The sequence below is a fragment of the Athene cunicularia genome, assembly GCF_003259725.1.
Source record: "Athene cunicularia isolate RWA chromosome Z unlocalized genomic scaffold, athCun1 chrZ_part2, whole genome shotgun sequence".
NCBI lineage: Eukaryota > Metazoa > Chordata > Aves > Strigiformes > Strigidae > Athene > Athene cunicularia.
The window spans coordinates 3,610,547-3,627,163 of record NW_020799143.1 but is presented as its reverse complement, the minus strand read 5'-3'; the positions used below and the strand labels follow the sequence as shown (position 1 = coordinate 3,627,163).

The following is a 16,617-nucleotide window of genomic DNA, read 5'->3' as shown; positions in this document are numbered from 1 at the left end:
GGGGGGGGGGGGGGGGAAGGCTGTGAGGGCACACAGAAGGCTCTTCGCAACAGTTGCTCTAGGGCTGTTAGATGTTTGATTATCACTGGAGAAAAGGTCTTTCCTGAGAAGGAGGACCTTCTGTCTCCCTTGAGGCATTACAGCGGAGGTGGTTGTCTCAGCAGCCCAAACAAAGCTTCCTACCTGGAAGCCCAGCAAGGTGGTAGGTTGCTCTGAGTCCTGTGGGAACTGAAAGGGGCTCTTCTTCATCTTGCCAGAGGAGACAGCAGGAGATGGAGCTGGCCAGAGTACTAAGGAAATGGGACTGAGAGATGGCAGGGATCTGTCCGTTAAAGCGTCGCCCAACAAGGATCTCTAGTCCATCCTTCAATATTTTTACATAAGAAAATCCCCAGGACAAACATATCCAGTTTCAGAAAACAACACTTCACCAAAACTAAGTGCTCCTAGAAGCACCAGGAGACCTAAGTGGATGGAGCATCTGAGGTAGCTGTTCCTCACAGGGATTTAAACATGATGTCTCCACACCTTAGCAGACTTCAGCAGCAACTGCAAGTGTCATGACTGAAAAATGCTTCCAGCTCTTCCACTTTAGGCAAGTACTGACAGGCCTCTACAAGCAGCCTTTTTTCTCTCTTCTTCTTGTGTTCAGATGGCTTGTTGTGTGGATCCACGTTAGCCTTCTTGAACAGAGTAAAATGTCTCTCTTACTGTTGTGATGTACTGTCCTCAGTAAGCAATACACACAAATTTTGCGTCTTCCAAATGTTAATGTTGCTAACATGAATGTCAGTAGTGGGTCTTGGTAATGTGTGACCTTGACACATGTTTTCCAAATGTATTTCTTGGCACATTTCAGGTGTGGGAGGCTCTATCTGTATTTTCCACCAGCAGGGAAGCTTCCCACTGGCATTTATACTGACAGAGCTGGACTGGGGAGGCAGCAATAAGAAATGCTCCATCAAGCTCCACACAGACATTAAATAAAACGTGTTTTCTTTAATGATGGAAGAAGAATTTGCTCCAGTTATGTCACATCCTGAGCTATACAGCCGTCAGACCTGTTCTGTCTCCTGTTGTGACTGAGAAAGATTAATTGCTCAGATGACCCAGCTGCACAATAGCAAACTGCCTCCATACCCAAAAAATGGTCCTGAAAGCTGCCTAGCTACAGGCCACTGTGTTCCAAGACCTAGTGCAAAGGTTTTGACCTTAAAAATTCTACTTATGATGCACATTTCAATGCCACACATCATGGGCTATCAGGGAAATGCTGCCTAACATGTTCTCTTAGATTAGTAGGATGAAGCTGGGACATATTACCCAGGCAAACAAGATACTTGCCAAAGAAAACTGGGCCAAAACAGCAAAAATACAAAGGAAGAGCTAGCAAGTAAGAAATTAAAATACAGGCTCAACATTCAGAAGGAAAGACATTTGGATTGAGTTTTGTCTCTGGCCAAGTTTCTGTGGACAGTAAGCAGAGGGTCACCAGATTCAGAATCATGGAACAGAGTAAAAACATTCCTAAGTTGCCTTTTCCTAAATCTCTCATGAAGCTTCTTCTAAACTTTTTTTGGTCGGCCTACCAGAGGATTCTTGGTGTGCCTTGAGGATTCAGGACAAGACTTTTTCCCTGACGTTTGTGGCCCTTCTCCAGTTGTGGAGTTGAAACTTTTGCAGCTGATTTGAACTGCATCACTATGAGGCTGGAAAGTGTTTTGAGAGCTTGTAGAAGACCAAGTTTTTTGATGCATACAACTGAAGGGTGATTAGTTCACACCTAGGAAATTGCACACAGTTGTGGCTTGTGGGGTCAGTAGCACACAGACAGATGGATGGTGTCATTGGAATGAGGTCTCTGTACACCTCTGTGAAGCCTAAACAAAGGCTTTCTGATATTTAATTTCTCCCATCTGCATCCTGCAAGGCATTAGCATGGATCTAAGCACAGCAAAATCATCCCCCATAGCCATCAGCCATTTCAACAAGTAGGTGCAAGAAGTCCATGGCTGTATGTCATTTGCAATATCATGTATCTGTAGGACCAGTAGAGAAGAGCAACTTTTCTCATCTCTTCAGCAAAGTACCTGCTTAATTTGCATCACAGGGTCCCCGACAGTAATCTCTTGAGGGATTGGGTTTGCAAGTGTGATTTAGAAAATTTCCCTTCAGTGGCAAGTGACATTATTGGATGTACTTACCAGCAATTCAAGTGATATGAACAGGAACACGTCTTTGCAAAATTTAACTGCCTAGAAGCATAAGGAGTGAATACTCACACTGACACCTTCCGGAAACAGAGCCATCTGCATGATTTCTCCTGTTGCCGCTGATAGTTATTCCCAGAAGAGAATGAGAAATCGAACAACTGGCTTCTTTCAGAAGAAACGGGCTTATTTCTTCAGTTCTACTAGTAGACACCATAATTTTTTATTTTTTCCAAAAAGGAAACTTTTGCAAGTTGGTGTCTGATTGCAGCCTCTGCCCACTGAAGCAGAATTTAAACTTGCTTCTTTGAGCACCTTTTTCCCATTTACCTTGTCCATTCTTGGAGCTGAATGCTGTCAGAGGATCATCTGACTCCACATTATAACTTTTTGTTGCCTCTTGTGTTTTCCAGAGAGCACCAGCAAGATACCAGTATCAACAGAAGGGACAAAAACTTCTTCACGTAAGTTGAATTGACAGAGTCTTTCTATCTCTTTATTTCTTCTTGAAACTGCTTCTGCAGCTCTAAAACTGCTCCCTCTTAGCAGAGAACAAGTCACCTAATTCCAGCATCTCAGTACCTGCATATCACCTCGAATACCGGAGCTACTTCAGGGACTGAGAAATGAACAAAGAAGGGGTTAAGCATACTTTTAATATCCTGGAGCTGTATTGAGGATGCTAACTTGGCCTACAGTTGTCAGCCTGCAGCAGTCCAAGTGAAAAAGTATTTGAGTTGTTAGGAACTGTGTCTAGAAAAAGCACTTTTTGCTTCTGTTCCTGTAAATCCTAGCAGCTGCATACAAATTTGCAGTGCATAGATACATTGATCCAGAAAGTCTGTTGCTTAGACTGCTTTGTTCCTCAGGGCTCTGCATACAATTCCTGACAGTTCTGCAGGGTCTGTGAAAGGTATCTCACTGTCAGTAGTTCAACTACTTTTGAAGCTACCTTGGCATACTTCGAGCATTCTCAAGATGGTTTCCTTTCAGGCTAGTGGAATTTTGCTTTCAGCATCCTGCCTGCAGTTACAGATTGCACACTTCCAGAGTTACTCCTGGAACTAACCCCAGTGAAAAGTCACTTTCATTATTTTAACTACTAAGAGTTACTTTATATATGGCTGCAATGCAAGCAGTTGTTTCTACAACCAAGTTTGGCTGAGGGAGCTGTGGATAGGCATGTGCAAGTCAAGCATCCCAATGATTTAAAAATGCACATATCCTTTTTGGCAAAGAGGCTGGAGTCCTGCTAGCTTTTTTGAGAAAGCTATGTCTGGAAAAGACAGGTTTTAGTGTGAGATGACAGTGTTTGTAGGCTAGATCAAGGAAAACAGTGTGATTGCCAGCTTTTGCATTTAGCATGTGTGCAGCCTTTCCTTTGATGAATCTGCGTGTGTGGTGACCTACTTCTGAAATCTTGGCACTGCTGCCTAATAGAAGAGCCATTGGATGTGCCCATATTCTTTCATGTTCTCAGTGAGGCCTGTCACTGGTGCTTCACTGGGTATGTGTGAGACCACATAGCTGATAGCAAGTGTCCTGTAACCATTGGAACCATTTTTGTTCAAAAAGGGTGACACACTCATCACTGACTCTTGCTGTGTCTTTTCCCTTGTGCAGCAAGAATGCAGCCCCTCCACTTCACTCCCTTCTTTCCCATGAGCTAAATTCCTTGTTCTTGAGTGGTTTCTTTTCCTGCTTATGTCCCTTCCAGTGCCTGCTGTTACAGTACTGTTCTCCTCTTTTCTATTATTGTACCACCAGTGAGGAGGAAGCTGAGATGTTCAAAAGGCTGGCTGCATTCCTGATGAATTGCTGCACTGTCAGATTTCATGCCACATGGCACATCACACTGTTGTCCTGAAGGAGATCAGAAAGCAGTATGTTTAGTTGTTGAGGTCTTCTCATGGAGCTCTGAGTAGGTCTTTGCTATGTGGCTGGAGCAGAGAACTGCTCAGTCCCAAATCCAGCCAGGTGCTGTTTTTCCCACTGTTCTCGCCATCCCTGGGTCCAGACTGCTGACCAATGGTGCCTGGGGTTTTGGTCACTGCTGATTTTTTCAGTCCTTGCAAATGCAAGTAAGATATCTCTGTGTTGCTTCTTTAATTGAAGATATGCTATAGTGAGATGGTGGTATTTAAATCACCAGGAGCTCAGTCACTTCAAGTTGTTTTTGCTACAGTTACATTTTGGTGATAGGAGAATTACCAGAGCATTCTTAGATTTTAAGTGTGGTTTCACTCTGCCTAAAAACTGACTCTATTAGGCAACAGATTTATCTTTTCTGGCTGACATGACATGTTGTTAAATGTTTCACTACAGAGCATGCAGTATGCCTGACCTGCTCCATAGGATCCTCTGGCTGGTTGCTAGCCACCCTGACTTCCTTTATCCCTCTTCACAGAAACGCATCATGTTGCCACCTTAGACAAAGTGCTCTCTCTGCAAACCCTTCCAGCTGATGGTACTCATCAAGCACACTCTTGAATTCCTTATTCATGCATGACATCATACGTTTTGCTGAAGACAGTGAATATCTATGCAGCCATACAAATGCATGGCTCTGTTTTGCTGTGTGGTTCAGGTTCCTACAGCTCAGGAGGTTCAGCCCCAGCTTCAGGCTAACTTACTTCTTCCAATATCTTTTCTGAGTGTTTCCTTTGTTTGATTTGTGTTGAGGTTCATTTCCTTCAGCTGTCCTACAAGTTTATTTGCCATCTTGAGAGTGCTTCTTCTTTTTCCTTTACTTGTAAACGACTTGGGGGCTGGTGCTATGTCCCATTTTGCTCTGGAATGTATCCCGTTCTCCCAGCTACATCTCTTTGCAAAGATGGTGGCACACATGGACCCTGCTCTCTTTCAAGCCACAGAGGTCCTTAGTCATAGTTGTGATAGACCTGGAGGCCTGACTGTCCATTTAGAGTTATGTGGGAAGAAGATATGAAGTTAGTGCTTCATGTCAGCATGTGGAGCTTCAAGACCCACTGCATTCCACTTTCCTCTTGATGCTGTCACAAACAGCTGAAAACTTTGCTCTTTCTTTGCCAGTTTTCTCCTGGTCTTCCCTCCCAGGACTATGGAACATTTTTTCTGTAATTGATTATTCACAGTGTGCCTAGGACATGCTGTACTGACTTTGAAATTCTTTGCTTTCTCGAGCTATCTCATTTTTTTCTCCGCTTTGGTGGGTTTTTGATTACTGGAAAAAAAAAAAAAAAAAAAAAAAAAAAAAAACTCTACTGGGGAAAGATGTTCAGGCTCCTCCAGTATAACAATGTAGCTGTGGCTATATTCTTACAACTTTGTTGGTACTTCTGTGTGTTACAGAACCCATGCTTAGGATACAAGCTTCAACAGAAGGAACAAACACTTCCTCCTGTAAGTATATACAAGTTGTTTAAATTGTTGCTGGCAAGACCCTCAGGTACATTTCTAACTTCCCAGCTCAGAAAAAAATATACTTCTGTCTAAACCTACAATAAGAGATTGAGAGTGACTGGGTTGGATTCCTTCACTACAGATGTAGTTGTTAGAATATTTGTTATATATAACTTTCAGAGCCATGTCTTTTGCAGATTGAGAACTAAACACCTTCCTTCAGGAAGGTCAAAGTGCATGTTCAGTCACGGCAAAGGAGGAGGAAACTGCTCCAGACTTTCCTGCCTGGAATTCCCTTCCCTGCCCTCCCCAGGCAATGTATGACTTCAGACACTGTCTCCTCTGCCTCTCCACAGCCTCTGGCCCTAGGGTAGCTGGAATGTCCTTAGGTTCAGCCATCCCCAGCTGCAGCGTGTTTCCCTTCATCCCCATGCCAGCTGGTGCATGTTAGAGCTCCTTGGGCTCTTTTTCCTGTGCCCTGCTGCCCTTGAGAAGAGGATGAGGAAGGTGAGGACATCTTTTTGTATGTCTTCCCTCAGCTGGGACAGAGAACCAGAAATGGTTCCCTTTCATGAGGAAGAGAGGTTGCCTCTCTGCTCATCTCAGGAGCACACTGGGAGCTGCCGGGGTGCCAGTGAAGAAGGTGACTTTTTTCTTCCTTTGTAGTGAGGCTTCCCAGGGAAGCATGCTTTACAGCCATAATCCTGTGCACTTTCACCCTTGAGAATCATCAGGCAGCTTCTCCCAGCTTTTTACTAGACCAAGATCCACCACCTACCCAGCCTGGTTTTGAGCAGTCTGGAAGGACACCATACAATTAAAGTCAGCAGAGTTGCAGGGGATAGGGCATTAACCTACTTCCAAAGTATTGCCAGCTGCCAGGAATGGGATGGCAGGTGAGATAGACCAGTGGCCCAATCTATGCCAACAGTTCCAGTGGTGCCATAAAAGATGGTGTGTGCTCTATAGCAAACTATACATAGGTGACCTTAATTTACATCTAATAGCTACTGTAGCAGCACATGGGGGAATGGTCAAAGCCAAATCTCTGGACACAGTATTCTGAATATTTTTAATAATTAATATGAGATACAAAAGATTTCTTTTTGTAGATTTTCTTCTCAGCTATTAGACTGATTAGTGTTTTAAGTGTGTGTTGAAGGAATTTTAGAAGCCTGATAGATTATTTAGACTGAAAAGCTTTCTGCCAGCAAGGTGAGAAGAGTTAGTGGGTTTGGTCTTCTTCTTCCTCTGAGGCATAGCAGCAGGGTGAGCAGGAATATCTTCTGGAACAATTTAGAATGGTCTTTTCTTTCTGTTCTGTTCTCAGTTGCATTGATGTAAATTGGGAGCAGTATTATTCAAGTCACTAAAATAAGTAATGAAGAAGAGAGAGCAGTACTGGATATTGCTGCCTATGCTGCCTAGATATGATACTACAAAGCAGGAGGGAGCCGATGTTTATTGCTAACAGATGTGAGTGTCTACTCATACTGCAAAGTGATAAGGGAATTGAGTCCATGTACTTATTCTAAAGTTGCTTAAGGCTTTTCTTTTCTGAATTTCAGTGGGACATGTCCATTTCACATTTGTCACTGTCAATCTTGTAACAGCTACAGGAGATAAAATAAACTGTTTCCTTCCACTTCTTAGACAATAGCAGATGTTTCAGAGAACATGCCAGCGCTGTCACTGTTGGCCAGATGCTGGGAAAGACCTCAGAACAGCAGAATAATTCAGTAGGCTCTCCCCCCCTGGGATTTCCAAGTGAACAGATGTGGCATGCTTTGCTTTCTTGGAGTTCCTGTGACAGATAGTCAGAGAGCTAAAAGTTTAAAAAAATCCCATCTCTGTAACACACTCCACAATGGACATCCCAAAACTGGAGGTCCCTCTACCCTTTTATGTGCACATTCCTCAAAATCCAGCCTGTTTTGAGAGTGGGGTCTCCATTGTTAAGTAAAGGAGAAGGGAAAGGCTGTGATGTATTCCCAGTTTTACATAAAGAGCTGGTGATCGGGTTGGGAGGGTCAGTAATCCAAGGGGGGAGGAGGAAGATCATGCTTTTGTGTCTTGTTTCATAGCATGAAACTTTATGGCACTGATTGCTAAGGAAGTCCCTGGCAGGTAGAAATGCTGCTCACCTTCTCTTCCACTCCAACCCTAGAATTCTTCCATATATATTTATTTTGTACTGTGTAATACTGAAACCTAAGTTACAACTTCCATTTTCCTTGATGATGGAGCTCTCTGTGATACAGTTTGTCCTGCTGAACGAAGCGAGCAAACCAAGGGCAACTAGAGTCCACCAAGGACTGCAGGGGCCATTCTTAAGCACATCAGAACAATTTGGAGATGGAAGACATTTTCTCCTCATGTTTCAGGACTGTGCTCTGAAACAAGTGCCTTATGACCCTGTGACATTCTTCTACTCAGGAGTTTCAGTGGAAAAAGTAAATCTGAGACTTCACCCTAGTGCCTTGGTTTTATGGCTTCAGTTAACTATTTACTCAAGACTAGACAGTGAAAATGTGGTGGTCTTTTTACTCTTCTGGGACTTGTTAAAGGAATCTTGGCTTCTGACCCTGATAAGTAAAAATAGCATATATATGTCAGTCTTCCTTTTCTTTAGAAAAGTCATCCCAAAACTTGTATTCTTGTATGTAAGTTGCAACATACCTGGAAAGAAATTCAAAGGCAATTGGGTTTCCTAGGTTAAAATCTTCAGCAGCCTCCTGGTGAAGGTATTCTTTAGGAACATTATTATGGTGCAAGAGGGATGAAGGGCAGTAGTGGGGTACAGGTTGTTTACAATGACCACAGCTCCTGTTGCATGAGAACCATCTACAGGACAATACAGATGTCCAGACCAGGAGTGATGCAGCACTTTTTAGATCACTGTTTCTGTGGACACCAACAGTTTGGAAACCTGTGCTCAGAGGGCTAAACTGGATTAAAAGCTGAGCAGTAGGAAATGAAGTGGTTGGACAGAGACAGAGCCTGTGTGAGTCTGGAATATTTCAGACTCTTCATCACAGGCAGAATCATTTGCTTAGTTGACCTTGAAGATATTACCTTTATGCCCTGTTTTATGCTGCCCACTAAGGGCTGCTCCCTAAAATGTCTGTGGAGGCACTTGCTCCAGCAAAGAACCAGGACACACTGTGTACTCTTGTGTGTTTCAAACCAGTCTTACGCTGGCATTCTCAATTCAGATTTGTCTGCTTGTGCAAGGTGGTGAGCCAGCAACCATGGCATTGGATGTGCTTGAAGCATATTCTCTGCAGCATGCATCCTCCTGTCCACTATCTAGCAGGTTGATATGATGCCCAGCTGGAGACAGAGGTATGGATGAGTAGCAGGTAGGAGGCTGATTCCACCTTACTGGTGGCTTCTTTCTCAGAAGAGAGCAAGTTTGATTGGCTTTTGACTGCAGGGACAGACCCAGTGTGGGTCATCTGATGACTTTAGATGACTTTAATCTCATTTTCCCACAGACTTTCATGCTGGCCTCTAAAACCTGCACAGAAATTTTAAAAAAAGAAAGAGTAGTTGGAGAAGAGTTGTGTCAGTTTGTATACCTTATCTGTTCTCTCTGAAGATATTAACTTGCCATAACAGATTCCAACCTGTATATTAAATGGAGAGCAGATACAGCATGTAGAAAGGAGGCATGCAAAGACTTTTTACCTGTCACATTTTCTCAAGTACAACACTGAACTGCTTTCCATGCTGAGCAGTAAAACCTTCTATGACATAGTATTAGGGTCAGTGCTTTATATTTTTAACAGGAACATTTTTGCATATATGAGGCAAGCAACTTGGCCAGTAAATCATGTGCATCCTAAAATCTTAACAAGCAAGTTCAGTTTCTGCTACTTTCTGCATTCCTTCATCTCCTAAAGTGAACCCAGTCCTCCTCCCCTGTATTTATTTATGTGTTACATGACAGGAGTCTACTATCAGAAAACATGAATTTTGTCTGAGAATTATATAAACCTGAATCGGTGCTTCTGGAAGACAGAAATCTTGAGCCCCCAGTGATACAGGTTTTATTTGGCTGTTTCTTCTGCCTTTGGGATACTTATTGAAACCTCTAAATACCTTCTGATTTTGTTGCTGTTTCAAGCAATTGTTTAAAGGATCATCTTGATTTATAACAAGTCCTTAGACCACTCAAGTTGTCCTGCTATCTAATGCTTGGAGTTTTGGTTAGATTTGTTGTTGTTGTTGTTGTTGTTGTTGTTATAGTACTCATGCACAGATATCTATAGGAGTGTGCTTGTCTTTGATGCATGGCCAAAATTTGTGGAATCAAGAAAAAGCAGATGAGGAGTGAAACACCACCCTGTGATCTTTCCTACGTTCTGAGATCCATGTGAATTGCAGTTCTTTTAAGATACAGTGTGACTTGGTGACCAGATTTCTTGCAGTATAGTGGAATATAGTACATACAGAGTTTCTGCATTAATTCAGTTTACTGTATTTTGTTTGGTTTTGGTTTATTCTGAGTTTGACAGATGTTAATTTCTAATATTCCCTGTACAACTGAGACACAATGAAGATGATATTATGATGGATGGTGCTGCATTACAAGTGTAAGGAACAGACAAAATGGGGGACACTGCCTAACCATTGAACGTGTTTAACTTCTTTCATCCCCAAAAGGCTCTGCTGTTTTTTCATAAAACCTAAACACACTGGTAGAAGCTCAGTGACTTCTGAAATGCAGCTGTCTTTGGATGGAAGAGCAGAATTGTTTTAGGATATTCTAGTAACAGGGCAGAGTCACTTGGGTCAGGATGGGAAGAGGAGAATACTGTAACCAATCGAGAAAGCTGAAGGAATTCAGATGGTAAAGGCAATTACTCAGGTTATGCTAGCACAGCAGGACTCCAAACTCCTGCTCTTGTAATAAGTTAGTCTGACATCTTCAACTGTCAGCATTTAATTCATCCGTTCCATGGACTGAAAGACTGCTTCTCCAGGAAAGCTGTATACCTGATGCCTTGGTGGGACAGTGGGTCAGAGGAAAACACTATGTCACTTGATGCATTTTGCTTTATTATTTCAGTGGTTTAATTTTTCTGAATAATCATCTCTGGGCAAAACAGTGCTTTGTTCTAAGTGAACAAGGCCAGGGTCAGATAACTAGTTCTTTTTTAATGTAAAATGGGTTTAAGCCTCCTGATTAGTGAAATTGTACTGAAAGAGCAGACATGAAGACATCTGTTAAACTTAGCACAGTGTGCAGTATTTTTCAGTTTCTTTCTCCACAGTGGACACTAATCACAGTGGGCAATCCCAGTACCCTTATGATCTGATCTGGCGTGACAAATCCTGTTTCCTGTGTTTAAATTTCACAGATAGGGCAAACTCATGTGAATAGATAACATTTTCCAGAGACACAGCTTTTAACCTTTGGTGTGATTCCTGGTCTAAGACTGGTGTGGCATTAAATGTGTGCTTCCAAACCACTTAATCTTGCAGGGGTTTCTGTAGTTGCAGTCTTGGTCCCTCAGCCTTGCTCTGACGTAGAGCTCGGGTTGGCACTGAGGACCTGAGCTGGGTTAGTCATCTCCACTGGGAATTCTGTACAAGTCATACTTCTGAGATAACGCCACTAGTATAGAGGCAATTTGCTTCTGTCCTGGGGTTTCTTGGGTTTTTTTTCTTCAAGGAGGTCAGAGAGGTAAAAGGCAATGATGGGTATAAACAGTATTAAAATTGGAAGAAGCTGACATAGCAGTCACAAAGGAGTAAGTGCAAAAGTTTGTATAGCTTAAATACAGCTGCCAGAGTGGAAGGCTTTTAAGGACATTGGCTTTAGTGATGTGTATATTTGTGCATGTAAGAATAAATCTATAAGGCTAGCACTTGCCTCAGCATTTGCATATGATGAGGCAATAGTGTTTTATGTATAAATATACATACATGTATAGGCTTATAAAGTATACACATGTAAGTGTGAAGTGAATGGTTTGGATCTGTTTATTTCAGGCTGTGCTTTCCTGAGGTCATGGATTACACTGTGAAAAGCAGTACTGAACATGTGGCAGGCTACTCTGCTGGCATACAAGTCAAAAAAAGCTACTTCAAATATTTCTGTTGTTTATAATATTTCTGAAAGAATTTCACAATTCCACCTCCCATAGCCTTTAACATATCGTGGATCACCTTCCTTCCTTCTAGGTCCTAACAGAAACTCTTCCCATCATTCAGCGAAAGGGATCAGTAGTTAATTTTTTTAAAAAACTGAATGTGTCCTCACTGTTGGAGTGGGGGACAACCTCACAAGAGGTAGCTGGCCAAAATCTGTTAATTGTTGCCTTAGCTGGGTCTCAGAGATGGCTCCATCCCTAGCTTTCTTTGGGATCCCTAAATATGTCAGGACCTCTGTTTCTGAGGCATATGGGAATCTGCCTTCAAGAGGCTGCTGGTAAGGCCCGATTTTTTTGAGTCTTCCAGAGGATCTAATCATAGCAAAACCTTTCCTAACAGAGCACTAGTTTATGCGTTTCTGGCTTCTTCTCCCCCCTGTGCTGAAGTGACATGTACCCACTTGAGATCAAAATCAGAATCTTTCTGGTTTGCTGGCACAGCCTATGCTATATTGGAGAATAAGAGCTTATAGCTGGGGTGTGTTGGTGTTCTGACCCTGATGTTTTGATTGCTGTGTCTTCCACGGAAAGAAGTCCCTGATGCTGTTTCTGTGACAAAAAAACAGCTGCTCAGGGACTCCTGTTCCTGCTGACTATACCCTTTCTGAGTGGCAATTATGAACTTCCTTGTTTCATACCACTTGGTGGTATTGGATCAGCCTTCTCAAAATCTTTCCTCCTTAGTGTCATTTTTGAGGCATCAAGGTAGTTCATACTGAATAAAGGTGTATGACAGGCAGTGATACTAGTTGGGCAGAGATCTGTGAAAAACATGGAATACATGATCTTGACAGAAGCATGGATCTATTTCAGGCACTGTGGCGAAGCAAGATATGTCATTAACCATCCTGGAATCAAGAATGTCAGTGCTTTGTAGGAAAGCATAAAGGAACCAAAGAACTCAGACTGAGTGTGAAAAAAGAATACTCTCAACAGAAAAAATGATCAATGTGTGTGCATGATTACAGAATAATATTTGTATTTTAAAACAATAGGCAATTCCTGACTTATCCTTATAGCCCAGAAATTCTGTTTATGTCGTTATCTTCCACCTATTGTTCCCCCAAAGAGGCGGGTGTCTACTTACCCCCAAAGAGGCTTTGTCCTGAGGCACCCTCTTGTGTTAACCCCAGGAGAGACTAGGAGTGCAGTGCTCTTCAGGAGCCCCTTCTGTCCTGAGAAAGTCATGTTTGCACCCCACTTTCATGGTTTTGGAGGGGAGTTTCTGTTGTTTCAGCTTTGGTGGGAAAGGTCCAACAAAGATGAAAGCCCCAAAGGGAATTTAAGTTTACAAATATGAATTGCCTCAGCATACCTGAAGGTTTGCTGGGCTCCCTTTGGCAAAGAGGCACACACAGCTGACTTTCTTAGATGATGTGTTCTGGGCTTGCTATTCCACATTCTCCCAGGGAAGGTCTTAGCCTGCATCAGCTTGTGAACAGAGATACTCTGACATGGCAAGGCCCTAGTCCATGAAGGGCTGTTGCAAGTTTGTGGTCTGGCAGTGGAAGTCTGTGACAAAGCAGAAACACAAAATGAATTAAATATAAAGAAGTCAAGAGACTGGGTCCAATGCTTTCTTTGTTTTCATACTGAGCTTCCAATTCAGGTAATTATGGTTGACTACAAGAGGAAGATGCTGGTGTCTAGGGAGAAGGAACAATGTTTCTTAGAGAGCAATAGGGAAAGTGAAGAAACCCCTCTGTCCAGTCGCCTAGGCACTTTTGATTCCTGAGCAGGAATCCAGGGAGTCCCTAACATTTTAATAACTGGAAGTGACTCAGCATTTGATTGGATCTGTTTCTAGAAGATGAGAGCAGAGAATAACACAGCAATACATAAAAGATGAACAGAAAAGTACACCGTTATTTTCAGAATAACTAGTAAAGTGTATGGCATTTACTTGAGAATAACCCCTTGATAAATTACTTTTTACTTCTTAAAAAATGCAAACTGCATGACAGAAGTTATTTTTCAAAAGCCATCGATAGAGCACTGTAAACGTAAATGTGATCTTTTCATAGATACATGGCTTTGAAAAGCCATCACTGTGACCCCTCATTAGCTTCTCCTCAAACACAGTGGCACACTATGGCTGAAACTCAACATAGACTATAGCAGTTCCTACCAGGTAAATTAAAAGGCAATGTTTTTCTTTCACATTCCTATTCTATCAGTATCCTAACAGTACAGTGAGAGCCAAGTTAAACCCCTGGGGAGAAATTATCATCCCATCCTTCATGTCCACATCTCTTCTAAATTGCCTTTTGGTAACCTCTCCTAATTGGATTCAAAGTGGGAAAGTTGTATCTTCTGTGAATTTCATTATCAAAATGTTCCCACAGGTTCCTAATGGTTTCTGATGTTCTTGACATTCTCTCCCTGTACAGAGAGGAGAAGGGATCAGTGTAGTTACTGCAGCAATTAAAGAGCAGACTTCTACAGTGTGATCTTTATTCTAGGTGTGCATCTTCCTAAATATTTAGCAGTAGTCAACTAGTCAGTAATTTTGAGTTGCATCCAGTAGCATGGAAATGTATGACAAGGATCACAAAAAACCCACTCTGGTTTTTTGAAAAGAAAGCTATGCCTCGGAGCAATTGTCCTTTATGAAACGTGTCTGATGAATGTCAGTATTTTCTTCCGGTAAATATATACGTATATATAGGCTCTTGCATTTCTTCACAAGATTTTCTTCTCCTGACTGCCCACCCTTCATGCTAGTCACTTCAACTTTGTTATAGATGTACAGAGCTCATAGGCCTTATTATTAATATTAATCACAGTATCCAGCTGAGGTCTTTTGGCAAAAACGTTCCAAAGTTTCCCTTCTACAGGGATCTGATTTTTACAAGGGAGGAAACTTCACAGCCCTCTGATTTTCAAACTGTATCAATCCTGCTGCAAGCTAAAATAGCACAGGAAGTTTCTAATTTATGATGGATTATCATAAAGGCTAAACCTAGAGCGCTAAATGGGGTGAGGCTGAGGAGTGAGCTGGAATGCTAGAGCAGTGTTTGCCCAATTCATCATTCACATGCTTTCTTGTGTCATTCTGGCTCATGTCAACTACTGCTTTTCAAGACACCTAAGCACAATATGAAAGATTAAGTGCATTAAGACCTTTCCCAGGAGGCAGTATGGGTGTCACCCTAGCAGCTTGGCTCCCCTCACGCTAAGCAGCCTTCCCACATCATCCCAACAGGCATTGCAACCCCTAAACACTTCCAGATCCCTTTATACCACACCAGAGATAATTAATCATAAAGCCATATTCATGCTATAAAAACACTGCCTGAGTGGGCTAAGACACACCTTCCCACAGTTTGGACACTTGGAACTGGAAAAAGCACACTGGTAAATTATTTCTTATGAAGGGCAGAGCCACAGTGAAATGGTGTGTGATGCAGATGTAGCCCAGCCACCACAGTTATCCTTGGACTGAGAGCCTGATCCATCCCCTTTGCCACTGAGCAGTGTAGGCACATTGGAGCAGCCAGGCTGCCTATCCCACCCCAGACTTCCTGACCATGGTGTACTTGTGGGGCACAGAGCAGCTGGCATTGCAGCACAGCCCTCCTGGGTTTAGCAACCGCAGCCACTGCTCTTCAACAGAGAAGCGAGAAACACCTAATACACTCCAGTCCCAAGCTAACAGAGGAGGCAACTGCTTTTCCAGCCCAGAGCATTTGGGTTTTTTGTTCGTTCATTTGTTTGTGTTTGTTTATTCATCACAGAAAAGCTCCTTGTTCCAGAGGTATAAATATTCAGAACTGTTGTTGAGTCAGGAAGGGTTTGACTGGACACAGCTCTGCAGCCTGAGGCTTTTACAAACACCATGTGCACTGAGCTTATCTTAAAGTTTAGCATTTATACCTGGGGTGGTAATAGCCCTTCAGAAGTTAATACAGTCCTTATTTTTCTCAGGTTTGTAAAGTGGAATCTAAACTTTATTACTGATGGTTTTCTGGTAATATTCACAATGATCTGAAACGTGATTCTTAATAACACAATCAAGCATCTGACAGGTATTTCGATGAGCTTTCCAAAATGTCAGCAGGTTTGCTGAGGAGTATTACTGCAGTGTTTGGGTTTTAAAAGAAAAAAATGAGCCATGCTGCAGGGAAGAAAAATGAGGGCATTTTTTCAGTGTCTGTTTTGCAGGCAGGTATCTATCTGTGAAAGCCACAGCTACCTGCGTTGTAGAAAGCTGCCCACTAGATCTACTGCTGCCCATTGTGGCACAAATTGTCAGTGGCAGAAAATTTTTCCTAGTCTTCTCAATTAGAAGTGAACTAATCACATGTGATGGTTTTATTTGTCTGAAATGCCTGTGTTTTTATATACAGTAACTGAGGATGCTCTTTCAGTTGTAGCTGAAATTCTGTTGTATGCTTTGGTGTCCAGTGCCATGGGGCATTAGTTCAACAGTTATTGTTCTGAGCGCAAGTAGGTTTAAATGTCTGATACTTTCACCTGATGAAATGTCACACATCCCCTGCTTTTTTCAATTCTAATAAAGTCCAAAACTAGCACTGATTGTTTTTTAATTCCTTAATACTTTCTGTTATTTAAAGCAATGCAGACATGGAGTGATTCCACTGACTCCACAGGACACACAGTGAAATAGGAGTGTAGGCTAATCTTGCACTATACTTTTTATACTGTTAGTATGACATTATTTCCCTGGAACAGCTCTTTCCTTCCATTTCCCACTGGGGAAATCTTTGGCTTAAAACAAGCTGCAGGCTATGCATAGTTTTTGAATATTTTAATGATCTACACAAAACCCATTAACTGCCACAATGGCAACTAATACTTGACAGACAGTAGGATAATAGTTGTCTCAGAGTCTGCGAGAGGCC

The 16,617-nt window shown here is 42.2% G+C and overlaps 1 protein-coding gene across 6 annotated transcripts in view; it reads left to right on the top strand.

Annotated features, from left to right (window-relative positions):
- NRG1 (neuregulin 1) overlaps positions 1-16,617 on the top strand; it is a 497,547-nt gene that overhangs the window by 360,531 nt on the left and 120,399 nt on the right. For 4 of the 6 annotated variants that reach the window (XM_026866197.1, XM_026866196.1, XM_026866200.1 and 1 more), the window contains 2 exons: positions 2,624-2,674; positions 5,541-5,591. The exons of 1 other annotated variant lie outside the window; for it this stretch is intronic. In XM_026866197.1, coding sequence (XP_026721998.1) covers positions 2,624-2,674; positions 5,541-5,591 — 102 coding nt within the window. The remainder of the gene's footprint in view (positions 1-2,623; positions 2,675-5,540; positions 5,592-16,617) is intronic. One more of the 6 variants, XM_026866198.1, reaches the window with a different exon arrangement.